The following is a 27,664-nucleotide window of genomic DNA, read 5'->3' on the forward strand; positions in this document are numbered from 1 at the left end:
AGATGTTAATGAATTGTGCCTGATACGAGCCCAGAGCGTCCACAGAGGGTGTAGTCAGTATTTCTAGTGACGTGGACATTAGTGGAGTAATTCCTACTACTACATTTACACCCTGCTCCACGAGTGGGCTTCATGCCCCACAGACTCTGGATGGAGCGGCAGCAGCACAAAGCTTCATCAGGGTGATGTGATGAGAGAAGGAGGAGGCAGGACCCTGGTGGAAGGGCTGAGTGGGGCCCCTGAGGATAAGAGGACACCCCCTACAGGACCACGCCTGTCCTGCACCCGCTGACAGCATACAGTGGCCGTACCCCTCTCGTTGTTGTACCGCGGGACGCCTTGCTTCTGGCGGTTGGCAGCATTAATAATCTCATCTTTGCGCCGTGCTTGTGTCAGGTGCACGGCTTCCAGGTGATGCTCCAGGGCGATGTGGACGTTGACATCAAGTGTCGCTCCGCGGATTCTCTCCATTATCTTCACCAATGAGACGGCCTGGCGGAGGCAGAGAGGTGTGAGAGACAGACCCTTCTCCAATCACATCCAGAGCTGCTTACAAAATCCAGGAGAAAATGTATTTATCTCTGAGCGTCCAGCAGATCTGTCACCTAACACCTCAGGGAAGTGCAGCTCTGGAGGTGACTAGAGGAGGAGACATGATGCCCCCCGGCATCAGCGCATGGTTTATGTGTACAGGGACTTACCCGCGCCTGCTCCCGGAACTGGTCTACAACCAAACGGTCCACCCGGGAGGGGTTTGCTGGAAGTCGCGGGATTGTGGAGCTGTAAGAACTGGAGATCCGGTGTCCTGGAAACTTCACCGCAAGTTCTGCCTCCGTCTAATGAGAGAACAGCAAAGTCACACAACACTGTGCACACACTGTGCGTAACATGGTGCAACACTGCGCGTAACGGTGCAACACTGCGCACACACTGTGCGTAACGATGCAACACTGCGCACACACTGTGCGTAACGGTGCAACACTGCGCGCACACTGTGCGTAACATGGTGCAACACTGCGCACACACTGTGCGTAAAGTTGCAATACTGTCTGTAATGGCGCAATCCTCCATTTACAACCATAAACATTTATATTAAGAAAAGTATGTGCCCCATCCCCCCCACTTCCACATCTACATTCATTTGCTTTTCCATTAAACACTGGGGGGCAATACTATCTACACTGTGTCCCAAATTATTATGCAAATAATATTTTCTCAGATTTTCCCAGATTCCCTATATGAATTGCAGTCATTGTAATTTTCCAGTCAAATAACTATTCGAGTACAATTGAAAGGTTTTTGTACAATCTGCCGATGATAACAGGATATTCTTAAAAAAATAAAACACTCAAACTGCACTCACAATGCATGTTCCAAATTATTATACACAGCAGAGTTTTCAACCTTTTCATTTTAATAAAGAACAAAAAAATGGTCATTTGTGAAATTATAAGCATTAGCAGGTTATTACACACTGAAATCAAACAGTTTTCAACTCAAAGCTTTATTCTAGGTGATGTTACATTTGCACATAGGATCCCTTGTTGGAAAGGAGCTTCTGAACTCTCTCGTCCATTGAATTTGTCAGGTTTTGGATGGTTTCTGCTTCAATTGTTTTGCATGAGGACAGAATACCCTCCCAGAGCTGTTGCTTAGATGTGAACTGCCTCCCGCCATCATAGACACTCCTTTTGATGATGCTCCAGAGGTTCTCAATGGGGTTGAGGTCAGGGGAGCATGGGGGCCACACCATAAGTTTGTCCCCTTTTATGCCCATAGCAGCCAGAGATGCAGATGTGTTATGTGCAGCATGAGACGGGGCATTATCATGCATGAAATGATCTTGCTGTGGAATACACGGTTCTTCTTCTTGAACCAAGGAAGGAAGTGCTGTATGAGAAACTCAACCTACATTATGGAGTTCATCTTTACCCCTTCAGGGATCCTAAAAGGGCCGACAATCTCTCTCCCTATGATTCCAGCCCAAAACATTACTCCACCTCCTCCTTGTTGGCGCTGTAGCCGTGTTTGCATGGGGTGTCCATCAACCAGCCATCCTCCACTCCATCCATCTGGACCATCGAGATCATTTCATGCATGATAATGCCCCGTCTCATGCTGCACATAACACATCTGCATCTCTGGCTGCTATGGGCATAAAAGGGGACAAACTTATGGTGTGACCCCCATGCTCCCCTGACCTCAACCCCATTGAGAACCTCTGGAGCATCATCAAAAGGAGTGTCTATGATGGCGGGAGGCAGTTCACATCTAAGCAACAGCTCTGGGAGGGTATTCTGTCCTCATGCAAAACAATTGAAGCAGAAACCATCCAAAACCTGACAAATTCAATGGACGAGAGAGTTCAGAAGCTCCTTTCCAACAAGGGATCCTATGTGCAAATGTAACATCACCTAGAATAAAGCTTTGAGTTGAAAACTGTTTGATTTCAGTGTGTAATAACCTGCTAATGCTTAGAATTTCACAAATGACCATTTTTTTGTTCTTTATTAAAATGAAAATGTTGAAACCTCTGCTGTGCATAATTTGGAACACAGTGTATATAAAGGGTATCAACAGACCCGCCCCTCACTGTGTGACATCACCAGACCTCCCCATATAACCCGCCCCTCACTGTGTGACATCACCAGACCTCCCCATATAACCCGCCCCTCACTGTGTGACATCACCAGACCTCCCCATATAACCCGCCCCTCACTGTGTGACATCACCAGACCTCCCCATATAACCCGCCCCTCACTGTGTGACATCACCAGACCTCCCCATATAACCCGCCCCTCACTGTGTGACATCACCAGACCTCCCCATATAACCCGCCCCTCACTGTGTGACATCACCAGACCTCCCCATATAACCCGCCCCTCACTGTGTGACATCACCAGACCTCCCCATATAACCCGTCCCTCACTGTGTGACATCACCAGACCTCCCCATATAACCCGCCCCTCACTGTGTGACATCACCAGACCTCCCCATATAACCCATCCCTCACTGTGTGACATCACCAGACCTCCCCATATAACCCGCCCCTCACTGTGTGACATCACCAGACCTCCCCATATAACCCGCCCCTCACTGTGTGACATCACCAGACCTCCCCATATAACCCGTCCCTCACTGTGTGACATCACCAGACCTCCCCATATAACCCGCCCCTCACTGTGTGACATCACCAGACCTCCCCATATAACCCGCCCCTCACTGTGTGACATCACCAGACCTCCCCATATAACCCGTCCCTCACTGGTTCTCTGTCCTCGGCAGAATAGTAGTCCTACGACTGTCATTAATCCTCTACCTACAAGGAGGTAGGGAGGTCTTGTTTCCATACAAGTCACCAAGTGTCTGCAGCTCTCGGCACCTTACTCGCCCGTTACCTTTTTCCTCTCCTTCTCCAGCGCCCTCCACTGCTCGCAGCACTCCTCCAGCTGCATGTGTAGCTCGTTAGCGGGGCCGCTCCGGTTCCTCGATGGGCGATATTTGCTGCATGGAGCAGGAAAAGGGAGGAACGGCGGAGGAGCATCACCGCAGAACAAGTCACTGATAAACGGGGGGACGGGGCCGAGGTCCTCACAGTGGAACAGATCGATGAGGTCAGAGTATGGGAAAGGAGGAGGAAAAGGGAGGCTGGTGGGAGGAGAAAACGATGGGGGGTTAAATGGGAGGTTCTGGCTTTGCTTCAGATCGGCCATTAATGAAAATGAGGGCAGGAAGGAAGCGTTGATGAAGTCTGACACGTTTCCCACGTTGGGGTCCGGCTTTCTCTGGAATCCATTATAGATGGTTGGGATCGGCTTCCCATATTGGGGGTTCCAGCCTCGTCTTCCCCTTCTCTCGGAATTATTAATGGGTGGGCTTGGTTTTTTGGCGTATCTCTCAGGGCGGCCTGGGGAAGACGACGGCTGTGGAGGGGACCAGTTGGATGGGTAGTTTGGTGGCGTGTTACGATACGCCCCCTCCTTACTGGGAGACAGATGATTGAAGGCCTTCCCTCGGTTTTCTTGGTAAGGTGGGCAATTTTGTTGCCCCTCTTTCTTGAACAAGGGTAAACCAGAGAAATGTCCGGGGTGATTAGTGGGTGATCCATCGGACATGGTGGAGCCTACGGGTGATGGTAATGGGCTGCTCGCTTGAGTTTGGTTTCTAGCCGTCTCGATTTCTAACCATTGATGGCGAAACCCTTCACCTGGTGAAACTCCGGGGAGGGGCGGCTCTCGATAATTAAAGTTGTCAAGCTTAGGAAAGGTGTTGAAGTTGTCGGAAGCTCCACTGTAGGGCGTCCTGTGCGCAGACTCTCTAGGATGGTAGTACGCTGGTGCGTGGACGCTCAGAGGTGTGAAGTCACCGGAGGACCTGCCATACGGGTCTTTATCCCAGGTGTCTCTCATACCTGAACGGTACTTTGGACCCACTGGAGTTGGCTTGGTGACTCTTCCCTTCGTCTTGTCATTTCTGCCCCAGGGTCTGTGGACACCTCCATATTCCTGAGGTCCCTTCTGGGACTGAGCGTTAGCGGGGGGGTTCAGACGGTCCATGCACTGGTCAGCTCCCTCCATCGGCTGTAAGGCAGGACTCAGATCCAGTGCTGGATTTTCGATATAGAGATCCTTCAGGAAATCTTCCACTTGAGCACTGCAGATTTTTGGGCTGGAAACCCAAGCGTCCAGCAGGCCGAGGTCCTCAAACCCTCTGTGAAGAGACTCCATGTCCGGCAGCTTCCTCCCCGGCTCCTCATAGAGCGGAGGGCTGAGGACTCTGGGAAAGTCTGGACATTCTGGAGCCATACTGGGAGAAGACTCAGAAAGGTGCTGATGGTCAGCAGCGGTCCAGAGCGGAGGGAACAGTCTAGAAAGCGAGTTCCTGAAAATCGCAAGCACATTAGTGAGAACGGAGAACGGAAACATGACTGCACGCTAAAGAACGTACGTGACAAGTGCCGAACTCAACCCTGCCCTCCCCATTATCAACAGCAACGTCCGACTCCCGCCGTCCCCCGGTATCGGCAGCAACGGCGTCCGACTGCCCCCCCCTAGTATCGGCAGCAATGGCGTCCGACTGTCCCCCCCCTAGTATCGGCAGCAATGGCGTCCGACTGCCCCCCCCGTATAGGCAGCAACGGCGTCTGACTGCCCCCCCTTCCCCCTGTATCGGCAGCAACGGCGTCCGACTGCCCCCCCCGTATAGGCAGCAACGGCGTCTGACTGCCCCCCCTTCCCCCGGTATCGGCAGCAAAGGCGTCCGACTGCCCCCCCCTAGTATCGGCAGCAATGGCGTCCGACTGCCCCCCCGTATAGGCAGCAACGGCGTCCGACTGCCCCCCCTTCCCCCCGTATCGGCAGCAACGTCGTCCGACTGCCCCACCCCCCCGGTATCGGCAGCAACGTCGTCCGACTGCCCCCCCTTCCCCCCGTATCGGCAGCAAAGGCGTCTGACTGCCCCCCCCGTATCGGCAGCAACGGCGTCCGACTGCCCCCCCTTCCCCCCGTATCGGCAGCAACGGCGTCTGACTGCCCCCCCCCCCCCGTATAGGCAGCAACGTCGTCCGACTGCCCCACCCCCCCCGGTATCGGCAGCAACCGCGTCCGACTGCCCCCCCCCCGGTATCGGCAGCAATGGCGTCCGACTGCCCCCCCCCCGGTATCGGCAGCAACGGCGTCCGACTGCCCCCCTTCCCCCCGGTATCGGCAGCAACGGCGTCCGACTGCCCCCCCCCCCACCCCCGGTATTGGCAGCAACGGCGTCATTGGTGATCAGCAGACACAGACAGGACGCCGGCTCCCTCATGACATGTAGGTGCCCTCCGCACACTAAGCGCCGGCGTCCCCTTTATACTCACCAGTCGGTCACTACGTCCCGGCCATTATCTTCCTCCGGAAATCGCGACTCTGATCCAATCACACTGGAACGCTGCTCCAGCTCAGAGAAAGCGAGAGGGAAACTGTGCGGATAAAGAAGGGTTAATGTCATCAGAGGTACAGACAGAGGAAAACGGACAACCCTGCGCTATTATATCTGCTCCACAAGGGGCCGCCATACAGTAATATACAGTGCTGGCCAAAAGTATTGGCACCCCTGCAGTTCTGTCAGATAATACTCAGTTTCTTGCAATCACAAATTCTTTGGTTTTATTCTCTTCATTTAATTTGCCTGCAAGGAAAAAACACAAACGAGAATGAAGCAAAAATCCAATCATTGATCATTTCACACAAAACTCCAAAAATGGGACAGACAAAAGTATTGGCACCCTCAGCCTAATACTTGGTTGCACAACCTTTAGCCAAAATAACTGGGAACAACCGCTTCCGGTAACCATCAATGAGTTTCTTACAATGCTCTGCTGGAATTGTAGACCATTCTTCTTTGGCAAACTGCTCCAGGTCCCTGATATTTGAAGGGTGCCTTCTCCAAACTGCCATTTTGAGATCTCTCCACAGGTGTTCTATGGGATTCAGGTCTGGACTCATTGCTGGCCACCTTAGACGTCTCCAGTGCTTTCTCTCAAACCATTTTATAGTGCTTTTGGAAGTGTGTTTTGGGTCCTTGTCCTGGTGGAAGACCCATGACCTCTGAGGGAGACCCAGCTTTCTCACACTGGGCCCTACATTATGCTGCAAAATTTGTTGGTAGTCTTCAGACTTCATAATGCCATGCACACGGTCAAGCAGTCCAGTGCCAGAGGCAGCAAAGCAACCCCAAAACATCAGGGAACCTCCGCCATGTTTGACTGTAGGGACCGTGTTCTTTTCTTTGAATGCCTCTTTTTTTTTCCTGTACACTCTATGTTGATGCTTTTTCCCATCTACTTTTGTCTCATCTGACCAGAGAACATTCTTCCAAAACGTTTTAGGCTTTCTCAGGTAAGTTTTGGCAAACTCCAGCCTGGCTTTTTTATGTCTCGGGGTAAGAAGTGGGGTCTTCCTGGGTATCGTACCATACAGTCCCTTTTCATTCAGACGCCGACGGATAGTACGGGTTGACACTGTTGTACCCTCGGACTGCAGGGCAGCTTGAACTTGTTTGGATGTTAGTCGAGGTTCTTTATCCACCATCCGCACAATCTTGCGTTGAAATCTCTCGTCTATTTTTCTTTTTCGTCCACATCTAGGGAGGTTAGCCACAGTGCCATGGGCTTTACACTTCTTGATGACACTGCGCACGGAAGACACAGGAACATTCAGGTCTTTGGAGATGGACTTGTAGCCTTGAGTTGCTCATGCTTCCTCACAATTTGGTTTCTCAAGTCCTCAGACAGTTCTTTGGTCTTCTTTCTTTTCTCCATGCTCAATGTGGTCACACAAGGACACAGGACAGAGGTTGAGTCAACTTTAATCCATGTTAACTGGCTGCAAGTGTGATTTAGTTATTGCCAACGCCTGTTAGGTGCCACAGGTAAGTTACAGGTGCTGGTAATTACACCAATTACAGAAGCAGCACAGGATTTTTCAAAGGGTGCCAATACTTTTGTCCACCCCCTTTTTCAGGTTTGGTGTGGAATTATATCCAATTTGGCTTTAGGACAATTCTTTTTGTGTTTTTTTCATTGAAGACAAATTAAATGAAGATAATAAGACCAAAGAATTTGTGATTGCAATCATTTTCAGGAAGAAACTGAGTATTATCTGACAGAATTGCAGGGGTGCCAATACTTTTGGCCAGCACTGTATGGCCCCTCATACAGTGATCTAAGCACCCCGTCCCCCACATAGTGATATAACGACCCCGTCCCCACATAGTGATATAACGACCCCATCCCCACATAGTGATATAACGACCCCGTCCCCCACATAGTGATATATCGACCCCGTCCCCACATAGTGATATATCGACCCCGTCCCCACATAGTGATATAACGACCCCGTCCCCCACATAGTGATATAACGACCCTGTCCCCCTATACAGCGATATAACGACCCCATCCCCCACATAGTGATATAACGACCCCATCCCCCACATAGTGATATAACGACCCCATCCCCCACATAGTGATATAACGACCCCGTCCCCACATAGTGATATAACGACCCCGTCCCCACATAGTGATATAACGACCCCGTCCCCACATAGTGATATAACGACCCCGTCCCCACATAGTGATATAACGACCCCGTCCCCACATAGTGATATAACGACCCCGTCCCCCTATACAGTGATATAACGACCCCGTCCCCACATAGTGATATAACGACCCCGTCCCCACAGTGATATAACGACCCCGTCCCCACATAGTGATATAACGACTCCGTCCGCACATAGTGATATAACGACCCCGTCCCCCTATACAGTGATATAACAACCCCGTCCCCACATAGTGATATAACGACCCCGTCCCCCACATAGTGATATAACGACCCTGTCCCCACATAGTGATATAACGACCCCGTCCCCACATAGTGATATAACGACCCTGTCCCCACATAGTGATATAACGACCCCGTCCCCACAGTGATATAACGACCCCATCCCCACATAGTGATATAACGACCCCGTCCCCACATAGTGATATAACGACCCCGTCCCCCACATAGTGATATAACGACCCCGTCCCCACATAGTGATATAACGACCCCGTCCGCACATAGTGATATAACGACCCCGTCCCCCTATACAGTGATATAACGACCCCGTCCCCACATAGTGATATAACGACCCTGTCCCCACATAGTGATATAACGACCCCGTCCCCCACATAGTGATATAACGACCCTGTCAGCCACATAGTGATATAACAACCCCGTCCCCACATAGTGATATAACGACCCTGTCCCCCACATAGTGATATACCGACCCCGTCCCCCACATAGTGATATAACGACCCCGTCCCCACATACTGATATAACGACCCCGTCCCCACATAGTGATATAATGACCCCGTCCCCCACATAGTGATATAACGACCCCGTCCCCCACATAGTGATATAATGACCCTGTCCCCCACATAGTGATATAACGACCCTGTCCCCCACATAGTGATATAACGACCCCATCCCCCACATAGTGATATAACGACCCCGTCCCCCACATAGTGATATAACGACCCCGTCCCCCACATAGTGATATAACGACCCCGTCCCCACATAGTGATATAACGACCCCATCCCCCACATAGGTGATATAACGACCCCGTCCCCCACATAGTGATATAACGACCCTGTCCCCACATAGTGATATAACGACCCCGTCCCCCACATAGTGATATAACGACCGCATCCCCCACATAGTGATATAACGACCCCGTCCCCACATAGTGATATAACGACCCTGTCCCCCACATAGTGATATAACGACCCCGTCCCCACATAGTGATATAACGACCCTGTCCCCCACATAGTGATATAACGACCCCGTCCCCACATAGTGATATAACGACCCTGTCCCCCACATAGTGATATACCGACCCCGTCCCCCACATAGTGATATAACGACCCCGTCCCCACATAGTGATATAATGACCCCGTCCCCCACATAGTGATATAATGACCCCGTCCCCCACATAGTGATATAACGACCCCGTCCCCACATATTGATATAACGACCCCGTCCCCACATAGTGATATAATGACCCCGTCCCCCACATAGTGATATAACGACCCCGTCCCCCACATAGTGATATAATGACCCTGTCCCCCACATAGTGATATAACGACCCTGTCCCCCACATAGTGATATAACGACCCCATCCCCCACATAGTGATATAACGACCCCGTCCCCCACATAGTGATATAACGACCGCGTCCCCCACATAGTGATATAACGACCCTGTCCCCCACATAGTGATATAACGACCGCATCCCCCACATAGGTGATATAACGACCCTGTCCCCCACATAGTGATATAACGACCCCGTCCCCACATAGGTGATATAACGACCGCATCCCCCACATAGGTGATATAACGACCCTGTCCCCCACAAAGTGATATAACGACCAAGTCCCCCACATAGTGATATAACGACCCCGTCCCCCACATAGTGATATAACGACCCTGTCCCGCTATACAGTGATATAACGACCCTGTCCCCCTATACAGTGATATAACGACCCTGTCCCCCACATAGTGATATAACGACCCCGTCCCCACATAGTGATATAACAACCCCGTCCCCACATAGTGATATAACGACCCCGTCCCCCACATAGTGATATAACGACCCTGTCCCCCTATACAGTGATATAACGACCCCGTCCCCCACATAGTGAAATAACGACCCCGTCCCCACATAGTGATATAACGACCCCATCCCCCACATAGTGATACAACGACCCGGTCCCCCTATACAGTGATATAACGACCCCGTCCCCACATAGTGATATAACGACCCCGTCCCCCACATAGTGATATAACGACCCCGTCCCCACATAGTGATATAACGACCCCGTCCCCACATAGGTGATATAACGACCCCGTCCCCACATAGGTGATATAACGACCCCGTCCCCACATAGGTGATATAACGACCCCGTCCCCCACATAGTGATATAACGACCCCGTCCCCCACAGTGATATAACGACCCCGTCCCCACATAGTGATATAACGACCCTGTCCCCACATAGTGATATAACGACCCGGTCCCCCTATACAGTGATATAACGACTCCATCCCCCACATAGTGATATAACGACCCCGTCCCCCACATAGTGATATAACGACCCCATCCCCCACATAGTGATATAACGACCCCGTCCTCCACATAGTGATATAACGACCCCGTACTCCACATAGTGATATAACGACCCCGTCCCCACATAGTGATATAACGACCCCGTCCCCACATAGTGATATAACGACCCCGTCCCCACATAGTGATATAATGACCCCGTCCCCCACATAGTGATATAATGACCCTGTCCCCCACATAGTGATATAACGACCCCGTCCCCACATAGTGATATAACGACCCCGTCCCCACATAGTGATATAACGACCCCGTCCCCACATAGGTGATATAACGACCCTGTCCCCACATAGTGATATAACGACCCTGTCCCCCACATAGTGATATAACGACCCTGTCCCCCACATAGTGATATAACGACCCCGTCCCCACATAGTGATATAACGACCACGTCCCCACATAGTGATATAACGACCCCGTCCCCCACATAGTGATATAACGACCCTGTCCCCACATAGTGATATAACGACCCCGTCCCCACATAGTGATATAACGACCCCGTCCCCACATAGTGATATAACGACCCTGTCCCCCACATAGTGATATACCGACCCCGTCCCCCACATAGTGATATAACGACCCCGTCCCCACATAGTGATATAATGACCCCGTCCCCCACATAGTGATATAATGACCCCGTCCCCACATAGTGATATAACGACCCCATCCCCCACATAGTGATATAACGACCCCGTCCCCCACATAGTGATATAATGACCCCGTCCCCCACATAGTGATATAACGACCCCGTCCCCACATAGTGATATAATGACCCCGTCCCCCACATAGTGATATAACGACCCCGTCCCCACATAGTGATATAACGACCCTGTCCCCACATAGTGATATAACGACCCCGTCCCCCACATAGTGATATAACGACCCTGTCCCCACATAGTGATATAACGACCCCGTCCCCACATAGTGACATAATGACCCCGTCCCCCACATAGTGATATAACGACCCTGTCCCCCACATAGTGATATAACGACCCCGTCCCCCTATACAGTGATATAACGACCCCGTCCCCACATAGTGATATAACGACCCCGTCCCCACATAGTGATATAATGACCCCGTCCCCCACATAGTGATATAACGACCCTGTCCCCCACATAGTGATATAACGACCCCGTCCCCACATAGTGATATAACGACCCTGTCCCCCTGTACAGTGATATAACGATCCCGTCCCCACATAGTGATATAACGACCCTGTCCCCCTATACAGTGATATAACGACCCCGTCCCCACATAGTGATATAACGACCCTGTCCCCCTATACAGTGATATAACGACCCCGTCCCCACATAGTGATATAACGACCCCGTCCCCCACATAGTGATATAACGACCCCGTCCCCACATAGTGATATAACGACCCCGTCCCCCACATAGTGATATAACGACCCCGTCCCCCACATAGTGATATAACGACCCCATCCCCCACATAGTGATATAACGACCCCGTCCCCCACATAGTGATATAACGACCCCATCCCCCACATAGTGATATAACGACCCCATCCCCCACATAGTGATATAACGACCCCGTCCCCCACATAGTGATATAACGACCCCGTCCCCACATAGTGATATAACGACCCCGTCCCCCACATAGTGATATAACGACCCCGTCCCCCACATAGTGATATAACGACCCCGTCCCCCACATAGTGATATAACGACCCCGTCCCCCACACAGTGATATAACGACCCAGTCCCCACATAGTGATATAACGACCCTGTCCCCACATAGTGATATAACGACCCCGTCCCCACATAGTGATATAACGACCCCGTCCCCACATAGTGATATAACGACCCTGTCCCCCTATACAGTGATATAACGACCCCGTCCCCACATAGTGATATAACGACCCTGTCCCCCTATACAGTGATATAACGACCCCGTCCCCACATAGTGATATAATGACCCCGTCCCCCACATAGTGATATAACGATCCCGTCCCCACATAGTGATATAACGACCCTGTCCCCACATAGGTGATATAACGACCCCGTCCCCACATAGTGATATAACGACCCCGTCCCCCACATAGTGATATAACGACCCCGTCCCCACATAGTGATATAACGACCCTGTCCCCACATAGTGATATAACGACCCCGTCCCCCTATACAGTGATATAATGACCCCGTCCCCACATAGTGATATAACGACCCTGTCCCCCACATAGTGATATAACGACCCTGTCCCCACATAGTGATATAACGACCCCGTCCCCACATAGTGATATAACGACCCTGTCCCCCTATACAGTGATATAACGACCCCGTCCCCACATAGTGATATAACGACCCAGTCCCCCCATAGTGATATAACGACCCTGTCCCCACATAGTGATATAACGACCCCGTCCCCCACATAGTGATATAACGACCCCGTCCCCACATAGTGATATAACGACCCCGTCCCCACATAGTGATATAACGACCCTGTCCCCACATAGTGATATAACGACCCCGTCCCCACATAGTGATATAACGACCCCGTCCCCACATAGTGATATAACGACCCCGTCCCCACATAGTGATATAACGACCCTGTCCCCACATAGTGATATAACGACCCCGTCCCCACATAGTGATATAACGACCCCGTCCCCACACAGTGATATAACGACCCCGTCCCCACATAGTGATATAACGACCCTGTCCCCCACATAGTGATATAACGACCCCGTCCCCACATAGTGATATAACGACCCTGTCCCCCACATAGTGATATAACGACCCCGTCCCCACATAGTGATATAACGACCCCGTCCCCACATAGTGATATAACGACCCTGTCCCCCTATACAGTGATATAACGACCCCGTCCCCCACATAGTGATATAACGACCCGGTCCCCCACATAGTGATATAACGACCCTGTCCCCACATAGTGATATAACGACCCCGTCCCCACATAGTGATATAACGACCCCGTCCCCACATAGTGATATAACGACCCCGTCCCCACATAGTGATATAACGACCCCGTCCCCACATAGTGATATAACGACCCGGTCCCCCTATACAGTGATATAACGACCCTGTCCCCCTATACAGTGATATAACGACCCCGTCCCCCACATAGTGATATAACGACCCGGTCCCCCTATACAGTGATATAACGACCCCATCCCCCACATAGTGATATAACGACCCTGTCCCCACATAGTGATATAACGACCCCGTCCCCACATAGTGATATAACGACCCCGTCCCCCACATAGTGATATAACGACCCCGTCCCCCACATAGTGATATAACGACCCCGTCCCCCACATAGTGATATAACGACCCCGTCCCCCACATAGTGATATACCGACCCCGTCCCCACATAGTGATATAACGACCCCGTCCCCACATAGTGATATAACGACCCCGTCCCCACATAGTGATATAACGACCCCGTCCCCACATAGTGATATATCGACCCCGTCCCCACATAGTGATATAACGACCCCGTCCCCACATAGTGATATAACGACCCGGTCCCCCTATACAGTGATATAACGACCCTGTCCCCCTATACAGTGATATAACGACCCCGTCCCCCACATAGTGATATAACGACCCTGTCCCCCTATACAGTGATATAACGACCCCGTCCCCCACATAGTGATATAACGACCCTGTCCCCCTATACAGTGATATAACGACCCCATCCCCCACATAGTGATATAACGACCCTGTCCCCACATAGTGATATAACGACCCCGTCCCCACATAGTGATATAACGACCCCGTCCCCACATAGTGATATAACGACCCCGTCCCCCACATAGTGATATAACGACCCCGTCCCCCACATAGTGATATAACGACCCCGTCCCCCACATAGTGATATAACGACCCCGTCCCCCACATAGTGATATAACGACCCCGTCCCCCACATAGTGATATAACGACCCCGTCCCCACATAGTGATATAACGACCCCGTCCCCCACATAGTGATATAACGACCCCGTCCCCACATAGTGATATACCGACCCCATCCCCACATAGTGATATAACGACCCCGTCCCCCACATAGTGATATAACGACCCCGTCCCCCACATAGTGATATAACGACCCCGTCCCCCACATAGTGATATAACGACCCCGTCCCCCACATAGTGATATACCGACCCCGTCCCCACATAGTGATATAACGACCCCGTCCCCCACATAGTGATATAACGACCCCGTCCCCACATAGTGATATATCGACCCCGTCCCCACATAGTGATATAACGACCCCGTCCCCACATAGTGATATAACGACCCCGTCCCCACATAGTGATATAACGACCCCGTCCCCACATAGTGATATATCGACCCCGTCCCCACATAGTGATATAACGACCCCGTCCCCACATAGTGATATAACGACCCGGTCCCCCTATACAGTGATATAACGACCCTGTCCCCCTATACAGTGATATAACGACCCCGTCCCCCACATAGTGATATAACGACCCTGTCCCCCTATACAGTGATATAACGACCCCGTCCCCCACATAGTGATATAACGACCCGGTCCCCCTATACAGTGATATAACGACCCCGTCCCCACATAGTGATATAACGACCCTGTCCCCACATAGTGATATAACGACCCCGTCCCCACATAGTGATATAACGACCCCGTCCCCACATAGTGATATAACGACCCCGTCCCCACATAGTGATATAACGACCCCGTCCCCCACATAGTGATATAACGACCCCGTCCCCCACATAGTGATATAACGACCCCGTCCCCACATAGTGATATAACGACCCCGTCCCCCACATAGTGATATAACGACCCCGTCCCCACATAGTGATATAACGACCCCGTCCCCCACATAGGTGATATAACGACCCCGTCCCCACATAGTGATATAACGACCCCGTCCCCCACATAGTGATATAACGACCCCGTCCCCCGCATAGTGATATAACGACCCCGTCCCCCGCATAGTGATATAACGACCCCGTCCCCACATAGTGATATAACGACCCCGTCCCCCACATAGTGATATAACGACCCCATCCCCCACATAGTGATTTAACGACCCTGTCCCCACATAGTGATATAACGACCCCGTCCCCACATAGTGATATAACGACCCCGTCCCCACATAGTGATATAACGACCCCGTCCCCACATAGTGATATAACGACCCTGTCCCCCACATAGTGATATAACGACCCCGTCCCCCTATACAGTGATATAACGACCCTGTCCCCCACATCGTGATATAACGACCCCGTCCCCCACATAGTGATATAACGACCCTGTCCCCCACATAGTGATATAACGACCCCGTCCCCACATAGTGATATAACGACTCCATCCCCCACATAGTGATATAACGACCCTGTCCCCCACATAGTGATATAACGACCCCGTCCCCCACATAGTGATATAACGACCCCATCCCCCACATAGGTGATATAACGACCCCATCCCCCACATAGTGATATAACGACCCTGTCCCCGACATAGTGATATAACGACCGCATCCCCCACATAGTGATATAACGACCCCGTCCCCACATAGTGATATAACGACCCTGTCCCCCACATAGTGATATAACGACCCCGTCCCCCACATAGTGATATAACGACCCCGTCCCCCACATAGTGATATAACGACCCCGTCCCCCACATAGTGATATAACGACCCCGTCCCCCACATAGTGATATAACGACCCCGTCCCCCACATAGTGATATAACGACCCCGTCCCCCACATAGTGATATAACGACCCCGTCCCCCTATACAGTGATATAACGACCCTGTCCCCCTATACAGTGATATAACGACCCCGTCCCCCACATAGTGATATAACGACCCTGTCCCCCTATACAGTGATATAACGACCCCGTCCCCCACATAGTGATATAACGACCCGGTCCCCCTATACAGTGATATAACGACCCCATCCCCCACATAGTGATATAACAACCCTGTCCCCACATAGTGATATAACGACTCCGTCCCCACATAGTGATATAACGACCCCGTCCCCCACATAGTGATATAACGACCCCGTCCCCACATAGTGATATAACGACCCCGTCCCCCACATAGTGATATAACGACCCCGTCCCCACATAGTGATATAACGACCCCGTCCCCACATAGTGATATAACGACCCCGTCCCCCACATAGTGATATAACGACCCCGTCCCCCACATAGTGATATAACGACCCCGTCCCCCACATAGTGATATAACGACCCCGTCCCCACATAGTGATATAACGACCCCGTCCCCCACATAGTGATATAACGACCCCGTCCCCACATAGTGATATAACGACCCCGTCCCCCACATAGGTGATATAACGACCCCGTCCCCACATAGTGATATAACGACCCCGTCCCCCACATAGTGATATAACGACCCCGTCCCCACATAGTGATATAACGACCCCGTCCCCACATAGTGATATAACGACCCCGTCCCCCACATAGTGATATAACGACCCCGTCCCCACATAGTGATATAACGACCCCGTCCCCCACATAGTGATATAACGACCCCATCCCCCACATAGTGATTTAACGACCCTGTCCCCACATAGTGATATAACGACCCCGTCCCCACATAGTGATATAACGACCCCGTCCCCACATAGTGATATAACGACCCCGTCCCCACATAGTGATATAACGACCCTGTCCCCCACATAGTGATATAACGACCCCGTCCCCACATAGTGATATAACGACCCCGTCCCCACATAGGTGATATAACGACCCCGTCCCCACATAGTGATATAACGACCCCGTCCCCCACATAGTGATATAACGACCCCGTCCCCCACATAGTGATATAACGACCCCGTCCCCCACATAGTGATATAACGACCCCGTCCCCACATAGTGATATAACGACCCCGTCCCCCACATAGTGATATAACGACCCCGTCCCCCACATAGTGATATAACGACCCCGTCCCCCACATAGTGATATAACGACCCCGTCCCCACATAGTGATATAACGACCCCGTCCCCCACATAGTGATATAACGACCCCATCCCCCACATAGTGATATAACGACCCTGTCCCCACATAGTGATATAACGACCCCGTCCCCACATAGTGATATAACGACCCTGTCCCCACATAGTGATATAACGACCCCGTCCCCCACATAGTGATATAACGACCCCATCCCCCACATAGTGATATAACGACCCTGTCCCCCTATACAGTGATATAACGACCCCGTCCCCACATAGTGATATAACGACCCTGTCCCCCTATACAGTGATATAACGACCCCGTCCCCACATAGTGATATAACGACCCCGTCCCCACATAGTGATATAACGACCCCGTCCCCCTATACAGTGATATAACGACCCCGTCCCCACATAGTGATATAACGACCCCGTCCCCACATAGTGATATAACGACCCTGTCCCCCTATACAGTGATATAACGACCCCGTCCCCACATAGTGATATAATGACCCCGTCCCCCACATAGTGATATAACGACCCTGTCCCCCACATAGTGATATAACGACCCCGTCCCCACATAGTGATATAACGACCCCGTCCCCACATAGTGATATAACGACCCTGTCCCCCACATAGTGATATAACGACCCCATCCCCTACATAGTGATATAACGACCCTGTCCCCACATAGTGATATAACGACCCCGTCCCCCACATAGTGATATAACGACCCCATCCCCCACATAGTGATATAACGACCCTGTCCCCCTATACAGTGATATAACGACCCCGTCCCCACATAGTGATATAACGACCCTGTCCCCCTATACAGTGATATAACGACCCCGTCCCCACATAGTGATATAACGACCCCGTCCCCACATAGTGATATAACGACCCCGTCCCCCTATACAGTGATATAACGACCCCGTCCCCACATAGTGATATAACGACCCCGTCCCCACATAGTGATATAACGACCCTGTCCCCCTATACAGTGATATAACGACCCCGTCCCCACATAGTGATATAATGACCCCGTCCCCCACATAGTGATATAACGACCCTGTCCCCCACATAGTGATATAACGACCCCGTCCCCACATAGTGATATAACGACCCCGTCCCCACATAGTGATATAACGACCCTGTCCCCCACATAGTGATATAACGACCCCATCCCCTACATAGTGATATAACGACCCCGTCCCCACATAGTGATATAACGACCCCGTCCCCCACATAGTGATATAACGACCCCGTCCCCACATAGTGATACAACGACCCCGTCCCCACATAGTGATATAACGACCCCGTCCCCACATAGTGATATAACGACCCCGTCCCCACATAGTGATATAACGACCCCGTCCCCCACATAGTGATATAACGACCCCGTCGCCCACATAGTGATATAACGACCCCGTCCCCACATAGTGATATAACGACCCCGTCCCCACATAGTGATATAACGACCCCGTCCCCACATAGTGATATAACGACCCCGTCCCCACATAGTGATATAACGACCCCGTCCCCCACATAGTGATATAACGACCCCGTCCCCCACATAGTGATATAACGACCCTGTCCCCACATAGTGATATAACGACCCCGTCCCCACATAGTGATATAACGACCCTGTCCCCCACATAGTGATATAACGACCCTGTCCCCCTATACAGTGATATAACGACCCCATCCCCCACATAGTGATATAACGACCCCGTCCCCCACATAGTGATATAACGACCCCGTCCCCACATAGTGATATAACGACCCCGTCCCCACATAGTGATATAACGACCCCGTCCCCACATAGTGATATAAAGACACCGTCCCCACATAGTGATATATCGACCCCGTCCCCACATAGTGATTTAACGACCCCGTCCCCCACATAGTGATATAACGACCCCATCCCCACATAGTGATTTAACGACCCCGTCCCCACATAGTGATATAACGACCCCGTCCCCACATAGTGATTTAACGACCCCGTCCCCACATAGTGATTTAACGACCCCGTCCCCCACATAGTGATATATCGACCCCGTCCCCACATAGTGATTTAACGACCCCGTCCCCCACATAGTGATATATCGACCCCGTCCCCACATAGTGATTTAACGACCCCGTCCCCACATAGTGATATAACGACCCCGTCCCCACATAGTGATATAACGACCCCGTCCCCCACATAGTGATATAACGACCCCGTCCCCACATAGTGATATAACGACTCCATCCCCCACATAGTGATATAACGACCCTGTCCCCCACATAGTGATATAACGACCCTGTCCCGCACATAGTGATATAACGACCCCGTCTCCCCCACATAGTGATATAACGACCCTGTCCCCCACATAGGTGATATAACGACCCCGTCCCCCACATAGTGATATAACGACCCTGTCCCCCACATAGTGATATAACGACCCTGTCCCCCACATAGTGATATAACGACCCTGTCCCGCACATAGTGATATAACGACCCCGTCTCCCCCACATAGTGATATAACGACCCTGTCCCCCACATAGGTGATATAACGACCCCATCCCCCACATAGTGATATAACGACCCTGTCCCCCACATAGTGATATAACGACCGCATCCCCCACATAGTGATATAACGACCCCATCCCCCACATAGTGATATAACGACCCCGTCCCCACATAGTGATATAACGACCCTGTCCCCCACATAGTGATATAACGACCCCGTCCCCCACATAGTGATATAACGACCCCGTCCCCCACATAGTAATATAACGACCCCGTCCCCCACATAGTGATATAACGACCCCGTCCCCCACATAGTGATATAACGACCCCGTCCCCCACATAGTGATATAACGACCCCGTCCCCCACATAGTGATATAACGACCCTGTCCCCCTATACAGTGATATAACGACCCTGTCCCCCTATACAGTGATATAACGACCCCGTCCCCCACATAGTGATATAACGACCCTGTCCCCCTATACAGTGATATAACGACCCCGTCCCCCACATAGTGATATAACGACCCGGTCCCCCTATACAGTGATATAACGACCCCATCCCCCACATAGTGATATAACGACCCTGTCCCCACATAGTGATATAACGACCCCGTCCCCACATAGTGATATAACGACCCCGTCCCCACATAGTGATATAACGACCCCGTCCCCCACAGAGTGATATAACGACCCCGTCCCCACATAGTGATATAACGACCCCGTCCCCACATAGTGATATAACGACCCCGTCCCCACATAGTGATATATCGACCCCGTCCCCACATAGTGATATAACGACCCCGTCCCCACATAGTGATATAACGACCCCGTCCCCACATAGTGATATAACGACCCCGTCCCCACATAGTGATATATCGACCCCGTCCCCACATAGTGATATAACGACCCCGTCCCCACATAGTGATATAACGACCCGGTCCCCCTATACAGTGATATAACGACCCTGTCCCCCTATACAGTGATATAACGACCCCGTCCCCCACATAGTGATATAACGACCCTGTCCCCCTATACAGTGATATAACGACCCCGTCCCCCACATAGTGATATAACGACCCGGTCCCCCTATACAGTGATATAACGACCCCATCCCCCACATAGTGATATAACGACCCTGTCCCCACATAGTGATATAACGACCCCGTCCCCACATAGTGATATAACGACCCCGTCCCCACATAGTGATATAACGACCCCGTCCCCCACATAGTGATATAACGACCCCGTCCCCCACATAGTGATATAACGACCCCGTCCCCCACATAGTGATATAACGACCCCGTCCCCACATAGTGATATAACGACCCCGTCCCCCACATAGTGATATAACGACCCCGTCCCCACATAGTGATATATCGACCCCGTCCCCACATAGTGATATAACGACCCCGTCCCCACATAGTGATATAACGACCCCGTCCCCACATAGTGATATAACGACCCCGTCCCCACATAGTGATATAACGACCCCGTCCCCCACATAGTGATATAACGACCCCGTCCCCACATAGTGATATATCGACCCCGTCCCCACATAGTGATATAACGACCCCGTCCCCACATAGTGATATAACGACCCCGTCCCCCACATAGTGATATATCGACCCCGTCCCCACATAGTGATATAACGACCCCGTCCCCACATAGTGATATAACGACCCGGTCCCCCTATACAGTGATATAACGACCCCATCCCCCACATAGTGATTTAACGACCCTGTCCCCACATAGTGATATAACGACCCCGTCCCCACATAGTGATATAACGACCCCGTCCCCACATAGTGATATAACGACACCGTCCCCACATAGTGATATAACGACCCTGTCCCCCACATAGTGATATAACGACCCCGTCCCCACATAGTGATATAACGACCCCGTCCCCACATAGTGATATAACGACCCCGTCCCCACATAGTGATATAACGACCCCGTCCCCCACATAGTGATATAACGACCCCGTCCCCCACATAGTGATATAACGACCCCGTCCCCACATAGTGATATAACGACCCCGTCCCCCACATAGTGATATAACGACCCCGTCCCCCACATAGTGATATAACGACCCCGTCCCCCACATAGTGATATAACGACCCCGTCCCCCACATAGTGATATAACGACCCCGTCCCCACATAGTGATATAACGACCCCGTCCCCCACATAGTGATATAACGACCCCGTCCCCACATAGTGATATAACGACCCCGTCCCCACATAGTGATATAACGACCCGGTCCCCCTATACAGTGATATAACGACCCTGTCCCCCTATACAGTGATATAACGACCCCGTCCCCCACATAGTGATATAACGACCCGGTCCCCCTATACAGTGATATAACGACCCCATCCCCCACATAGTGATATAACGACCCTGTCCCCACATAGTGATATAACGACCCCGTCCCCACATAGTGATATAACGACCCCGTCCCCCACATAGTGATATAACGACCCCGTCCCCCACATAGTGATATAACGACCCCGTCCCCCACATAGTGATATAACGACCCCGTCCCCCACATAGTGATATACCGACCCCGTCCCCACATAGTGATATAACGACCCCGTCCCCACATAGTGATATAACGACCCCGTCCCCACATAGTGATATAACGACCCCGTCCCCACATAGTGATATATCGACCCCGTCCCCACATAGTGATATAACGACCCCGTCCCCACATAGTGATATAACGACCCGGTCCCCCTATACAGTGATATAACGACCCTGTCCCCCTATACAGTGATATAACGACCCCGTCCCCCACATAGTGATATAACGACCCTGTCCCCCTATACAGTGATATAACGACCCCGTCCCCCACATAGTGATATAACGACCCTGTCCCCCTATACAGTGATATAACGACCCCGTCCCCCTATACAGTGATATAACGACCCCATCCCCCACATAGTGATATAACGACCCTGTCCCCACATAGTGATATAACGACCCCGTCCCCACATAGTGATATAACGACCCCGTCCCCACATAGTGATATAACGACCCCGTCCCCCACATAGTGATATAACGACCCCGTCCCCCACATAGTGATATAACGACCCCGTCCCCCACATAGTGATATAACGACCCCGTCCCCCACATAGTGATATAACGACCCCGTCCCCCACATAGTGATATAACGACACCCGTCCCCACATAGTGATATAACGACCCCGTCCCCCACATAGTGATATAACGACCCCGTCCCCACATAGTGATATACCGACCCCATCCCCACATAGTGATATAACGACCCCGTCCCCCACATAGTGATATAACGACCCCGTCCCCCACATAGTGATATAACGACCCCGTCCCCCACATAGTGATATAACGACCCCGTCCCCCACATAGTGATATACCGACCCCGTCCCCACATAGTGATATAACGACCCCGTCCCCCACATAGTGATATAACGACCCCGTCCCCACATAGTGATATATCGACCCCGTCCCCACATAGTGATATAACGACCCCGTCCCCACATAGTGATATAACGACCCCGTCCCCACATAGTGATATAACGACCCCGTCCCCACATAGTGATATATCGACCCCGTCCCCACATAGTGATATAACGACCCCGTCCCCACATAGTGATATAACGACCCGGTCCCCCTATACAGTGATATAACGACCCTGTCCCCCTATACAGTGATATAACGACCCCGTCCCCCACATAGTGATATAACGACCCTGTCCCCCTATACAGTGATATAACGACCCCGTCCCCCACATAGTGATATAACGACCCGGTCCCCCTATACAGTGATATAACGACCCCGTCCCCACATAGTGATATAACGACCCTGTCCCCACATAGTGATATAACGACCCCGTCCCCACATAGTGATATAACGACCCCGTCCCCACATAGTGATATAACGACCCCGTCCCCACATAGTGATATAACGACCCCGTCCCCCACATAGTGATATAACGACCCCGTCCCCCACATAGTGATATAACGACCCCGTCCCCACATAGTGATATAACGACCCCGTCCCCCACATAGTGATATAACGACCCCGTCCCCACATAGTGATATAACGACCCCGTCCCCCACATAGGTGATATAACGACCCCGTCCCCACATAGTGATATAACGACCCCGTCCCCCACATAGTGATATAACGACCCCGTCCCCCGCATAGTGATATAACGACCCCGTCCCCCGCATAGTGATATAACGACCCCGTCCCCACATAGTGATATAACGACCCCGTCCCCCACATAGTGATATAACGACCCCATCCCCCACATAGTGATTTAACGACCCTGTCCCCACATAGTGATATAACGACCCCGTCCCCACATAGTGATATAACGACCCCGTCCCCACATAGTGATATAACGACCCCGTCCCCACATAGTGATATAACGACCCTGTCCCCCACATAGTGATATAACGACCCCGTCCCCCTATACAGTGATATAACGACCCTGTCCCCCACATAGTGATATAACGACCCCGTCCCCCACATAGTGATATAACGACCCTGTCCCCCACATAGTGATATAACGACCCCGTCCCCACATAGTGATATAACGACTCCATCCCCCACATAGTGATATAACGACCCTGTCCCCCACATAGTGATATAACGACCCCGTCCCCCACATAGTGATATAACGACCCCATCCCCCACATAGGTGATATAACGACCCCATCCCCCACATAGTGATATAACGACCCTGTCCCCGACATAGTGATATAACGACCGCATCCCCCACATAGTGATATAACGACCCCGTCCCCACATAGTGATATAACGACCCTGTCCCCCACATAGTGATATAACGACCCCGTCCCCCACATAGTGATATAACGACCCCGTCCCCCACATAGTGATATAACGACCCCGTCCCCCACATAGTGATATAACGACCCCGTCCCCCACATAGTGATATAACGACCCCGTCCCCCACATAGTGATATAACGACCCCGTCCCCCACATAGTGATATAACGACCCCGTCCCCCTATACAGTGATATAACGACCCTGTCCCCCTATACAGTGATATAACGACCCCGTCCCCCACATAGTGATATAACGACCCTGTCCCCCTATACAGTGATATAACGACCCCGTCCCCCACATAGTGATATAACGACCCGGTCCCCCTATACAGTGATATAACGACCCCATCCCCCACATAGTGATATAACAACCCTGTCCCCACATAGTGATATAACGACCCCGTCCCCACATAGTGATATAACGACCCCGTCCCCCACATAGTGATATAACGACCCCGTCCCCACATAGTGATATAACGACCCCGTCCCCCACATAGTGATATAACGACCCCGTCCCCACATAGTGATATAACGACCCCGTCCCCACATAGTGATATAACGACCCCGTCCCCCACATAGTGATATAACGACCCCGTCCCCCACATAGTGATATAACGACCCCGTCCCCACATAGTGATATAACGACCCCGTCCCCCACATAGTGATATAACGACCCCGTCCCCACATAGTGATATAACGACCCCGTCCCCCACATAGGTGATATAACGACCCCGTCCCCACATAGTGATATAACGACCCCGTCCCCCACATAGTGATATAACGACCCCGTCCCCACATAGTGATATAACGACCCCGTCCCCACATAGTGATATAACGACCCCGTCCCCCACATAGTGATATAACGACCCCGTCCCCACATAGTGATATAACGACCCCGTCCCCCACATAGTGATATAACGACCCCATCCCCCACATAGTGATTTAACGACCCTGTCCCCACATAGTGATATAACGACCCCGTCCCCACATAGTGATATAACGACCCCGTCCCCACATAGTGATATAACGACCCCGTCCCCACATAGTGATATAACGACCCTGTCCCCCACATAGTGATATAACGACCCCGTCCCCACATAGTGATATAACGACCCCGTCCCCACATAGGTGATATAACGACCCCGTCCCCACATAGTGATATAACGACCCCGTCCCCCACATAGTGATATAACGACCCCGTCCCCCACATAGTGATATAACGACCCCGTCCCCCACATAGTGATATAACGACCCCGTCCCCACATAGTGATATAACGACCCCGTCCCCCACATAGTGATATAACGACCCCGTCCCCCACATAGTGATATAACGACCCCGTCCCCCACATAGTGATATAACGACCCCGTCCCCACATAGTGATATAACGACCCCGTCCCCCACATAGTGATATAACGACCCCATCCCCCACATAGTGATATAACGACCCTGTCCCCACATAGTGATATAACGACCCCGTCCCCACATAGTGATATAACGACCCTGTCCCCACATAGTGATATAACGACCCCGTCCCCCACATAGTGATATAACGACCCCATCCCCCACATAGTGATATAACGACCCTGTCCCCCTATACAGTGATATAACGACCCCGTCCCCACATAGTGATATAACGACCCTGTCCCCCTATACAGTGATATAACGACCCCGTCCCCACATAGTGATATAACGACCCCGTCCCCACATAGTGATATAACGACCCCGTCCCCCTATACAGTGATATAACGACCCCGTCCCCACATAGTGATATAACGACCCCGTCCCCACATAGTGATATAACGACCCTGTCCCCCTATACAGTGATATAACGACCCCGTCCCCACATAGTGATATAATGACCCCGTCCCCCACATAGTGATATAACGACCCTGTCCCCCACATAGTGATATAACGACCCCGTCCCCACATAGTGATATAACGACCCCGTCCCCACATAGTGATATAACGACCCTGTCCCCCACATAGTGATATAACGACCCCATCCCCTACATAGTGATATAACGACCCTGTCCCCACATAGTGATATAACGACCCCGTCCCCCACATAGTGATATAACGACCCCATCCCCCACATAGTGATATAACGACCCTGTCCCCCTATACAGTGATATAACGACCCCGTCCCCACATAGTGATATAACGACCCTGTCCCCCTATACAGTGATATAACGACCCCGTCCCCACATAGTGATATAACGACCCCGTCCCCACATAGTGATATAACGACCCCGTCCCCCTATACAGTGATATAACGACCCCGTCCCCACATAGTGATATAACGACCCCGTCCCCACATAGTGATATAACGACCCTGTCCCCCTATACAGTGATATAACGACCCCGTCCCCACATAGTGATATAATGACCCCGTCCCCCACATAGTGATATAACGACCCTGTCCCCCACATAGTGATATAACGACCCCGTCCCCACATAGTGATATAACGACCCCGTCCCCACATAGTGATATAACGACCCTGTCCCCCACATAGTGATATAACGACCCCATCCCCTACATAGTGATATAACGACCCCGTCCCCACATAGTGATATAACGACCCCGTCCCCCACATAGTGATATAACGACCCCGTCCCCACATAGTGATACAACGACCCCGTCCCCACATAGTGATATAACG

The 27,664-nt window shown here is 51.5% G+C and overlaps 1 protein-coding gene across 4 annotated transcripts in view; it reads right to left on the reverse strand.

The window, feature by feature from the left end:
* Positions 1–27,664, reverse strand: part of LOC141264822 (uncharacterized) — a 50,798-nt gene that overhangs the window by 9,321 nt on the left and 13,813 nt on the right. For all 4 annotated transcript variants that reach the window (XM_073677172.1, XM_073677171.1, XM_073677173.1 and 1 more), the window contains exons 3-6: positions 5,858–5,959; positions 3,399–4,881; positions 702–836; positions 312–492 (exon numbers count right to left, since the gene is read on the reverse strand). In XM_073677172.1, the coding sequence (XP_073533273.1) occupies positions 312–492; positions 702–836; positions 3,399–4,881; positions 5,858–5,959 (1,901 nt within the window). The remainder of the gene's footprint in view (positions 1–311; positions 493–701; positions 837–3,398; positions 4,882–5,857; positions 5,960–27,664) is intronic.

The sequence above is a fragment of the Phyllobates terribilis genome, unplaced genomic scaffold, assembly GCF_046119375.1.
Source record: "Phyllobates terribilis strain yellow unplaced genomic scaffold, ASM4611937v1 Scaffold_4__5_contigs__length_816908805, whole genome shotgun sequence".
Lineage (NCBI taxonomy): Eukaryota > Metazoa > Chordata > Amphibia > Anura > Dendrobatidae > Phyllobates > Phyllobates terribilis.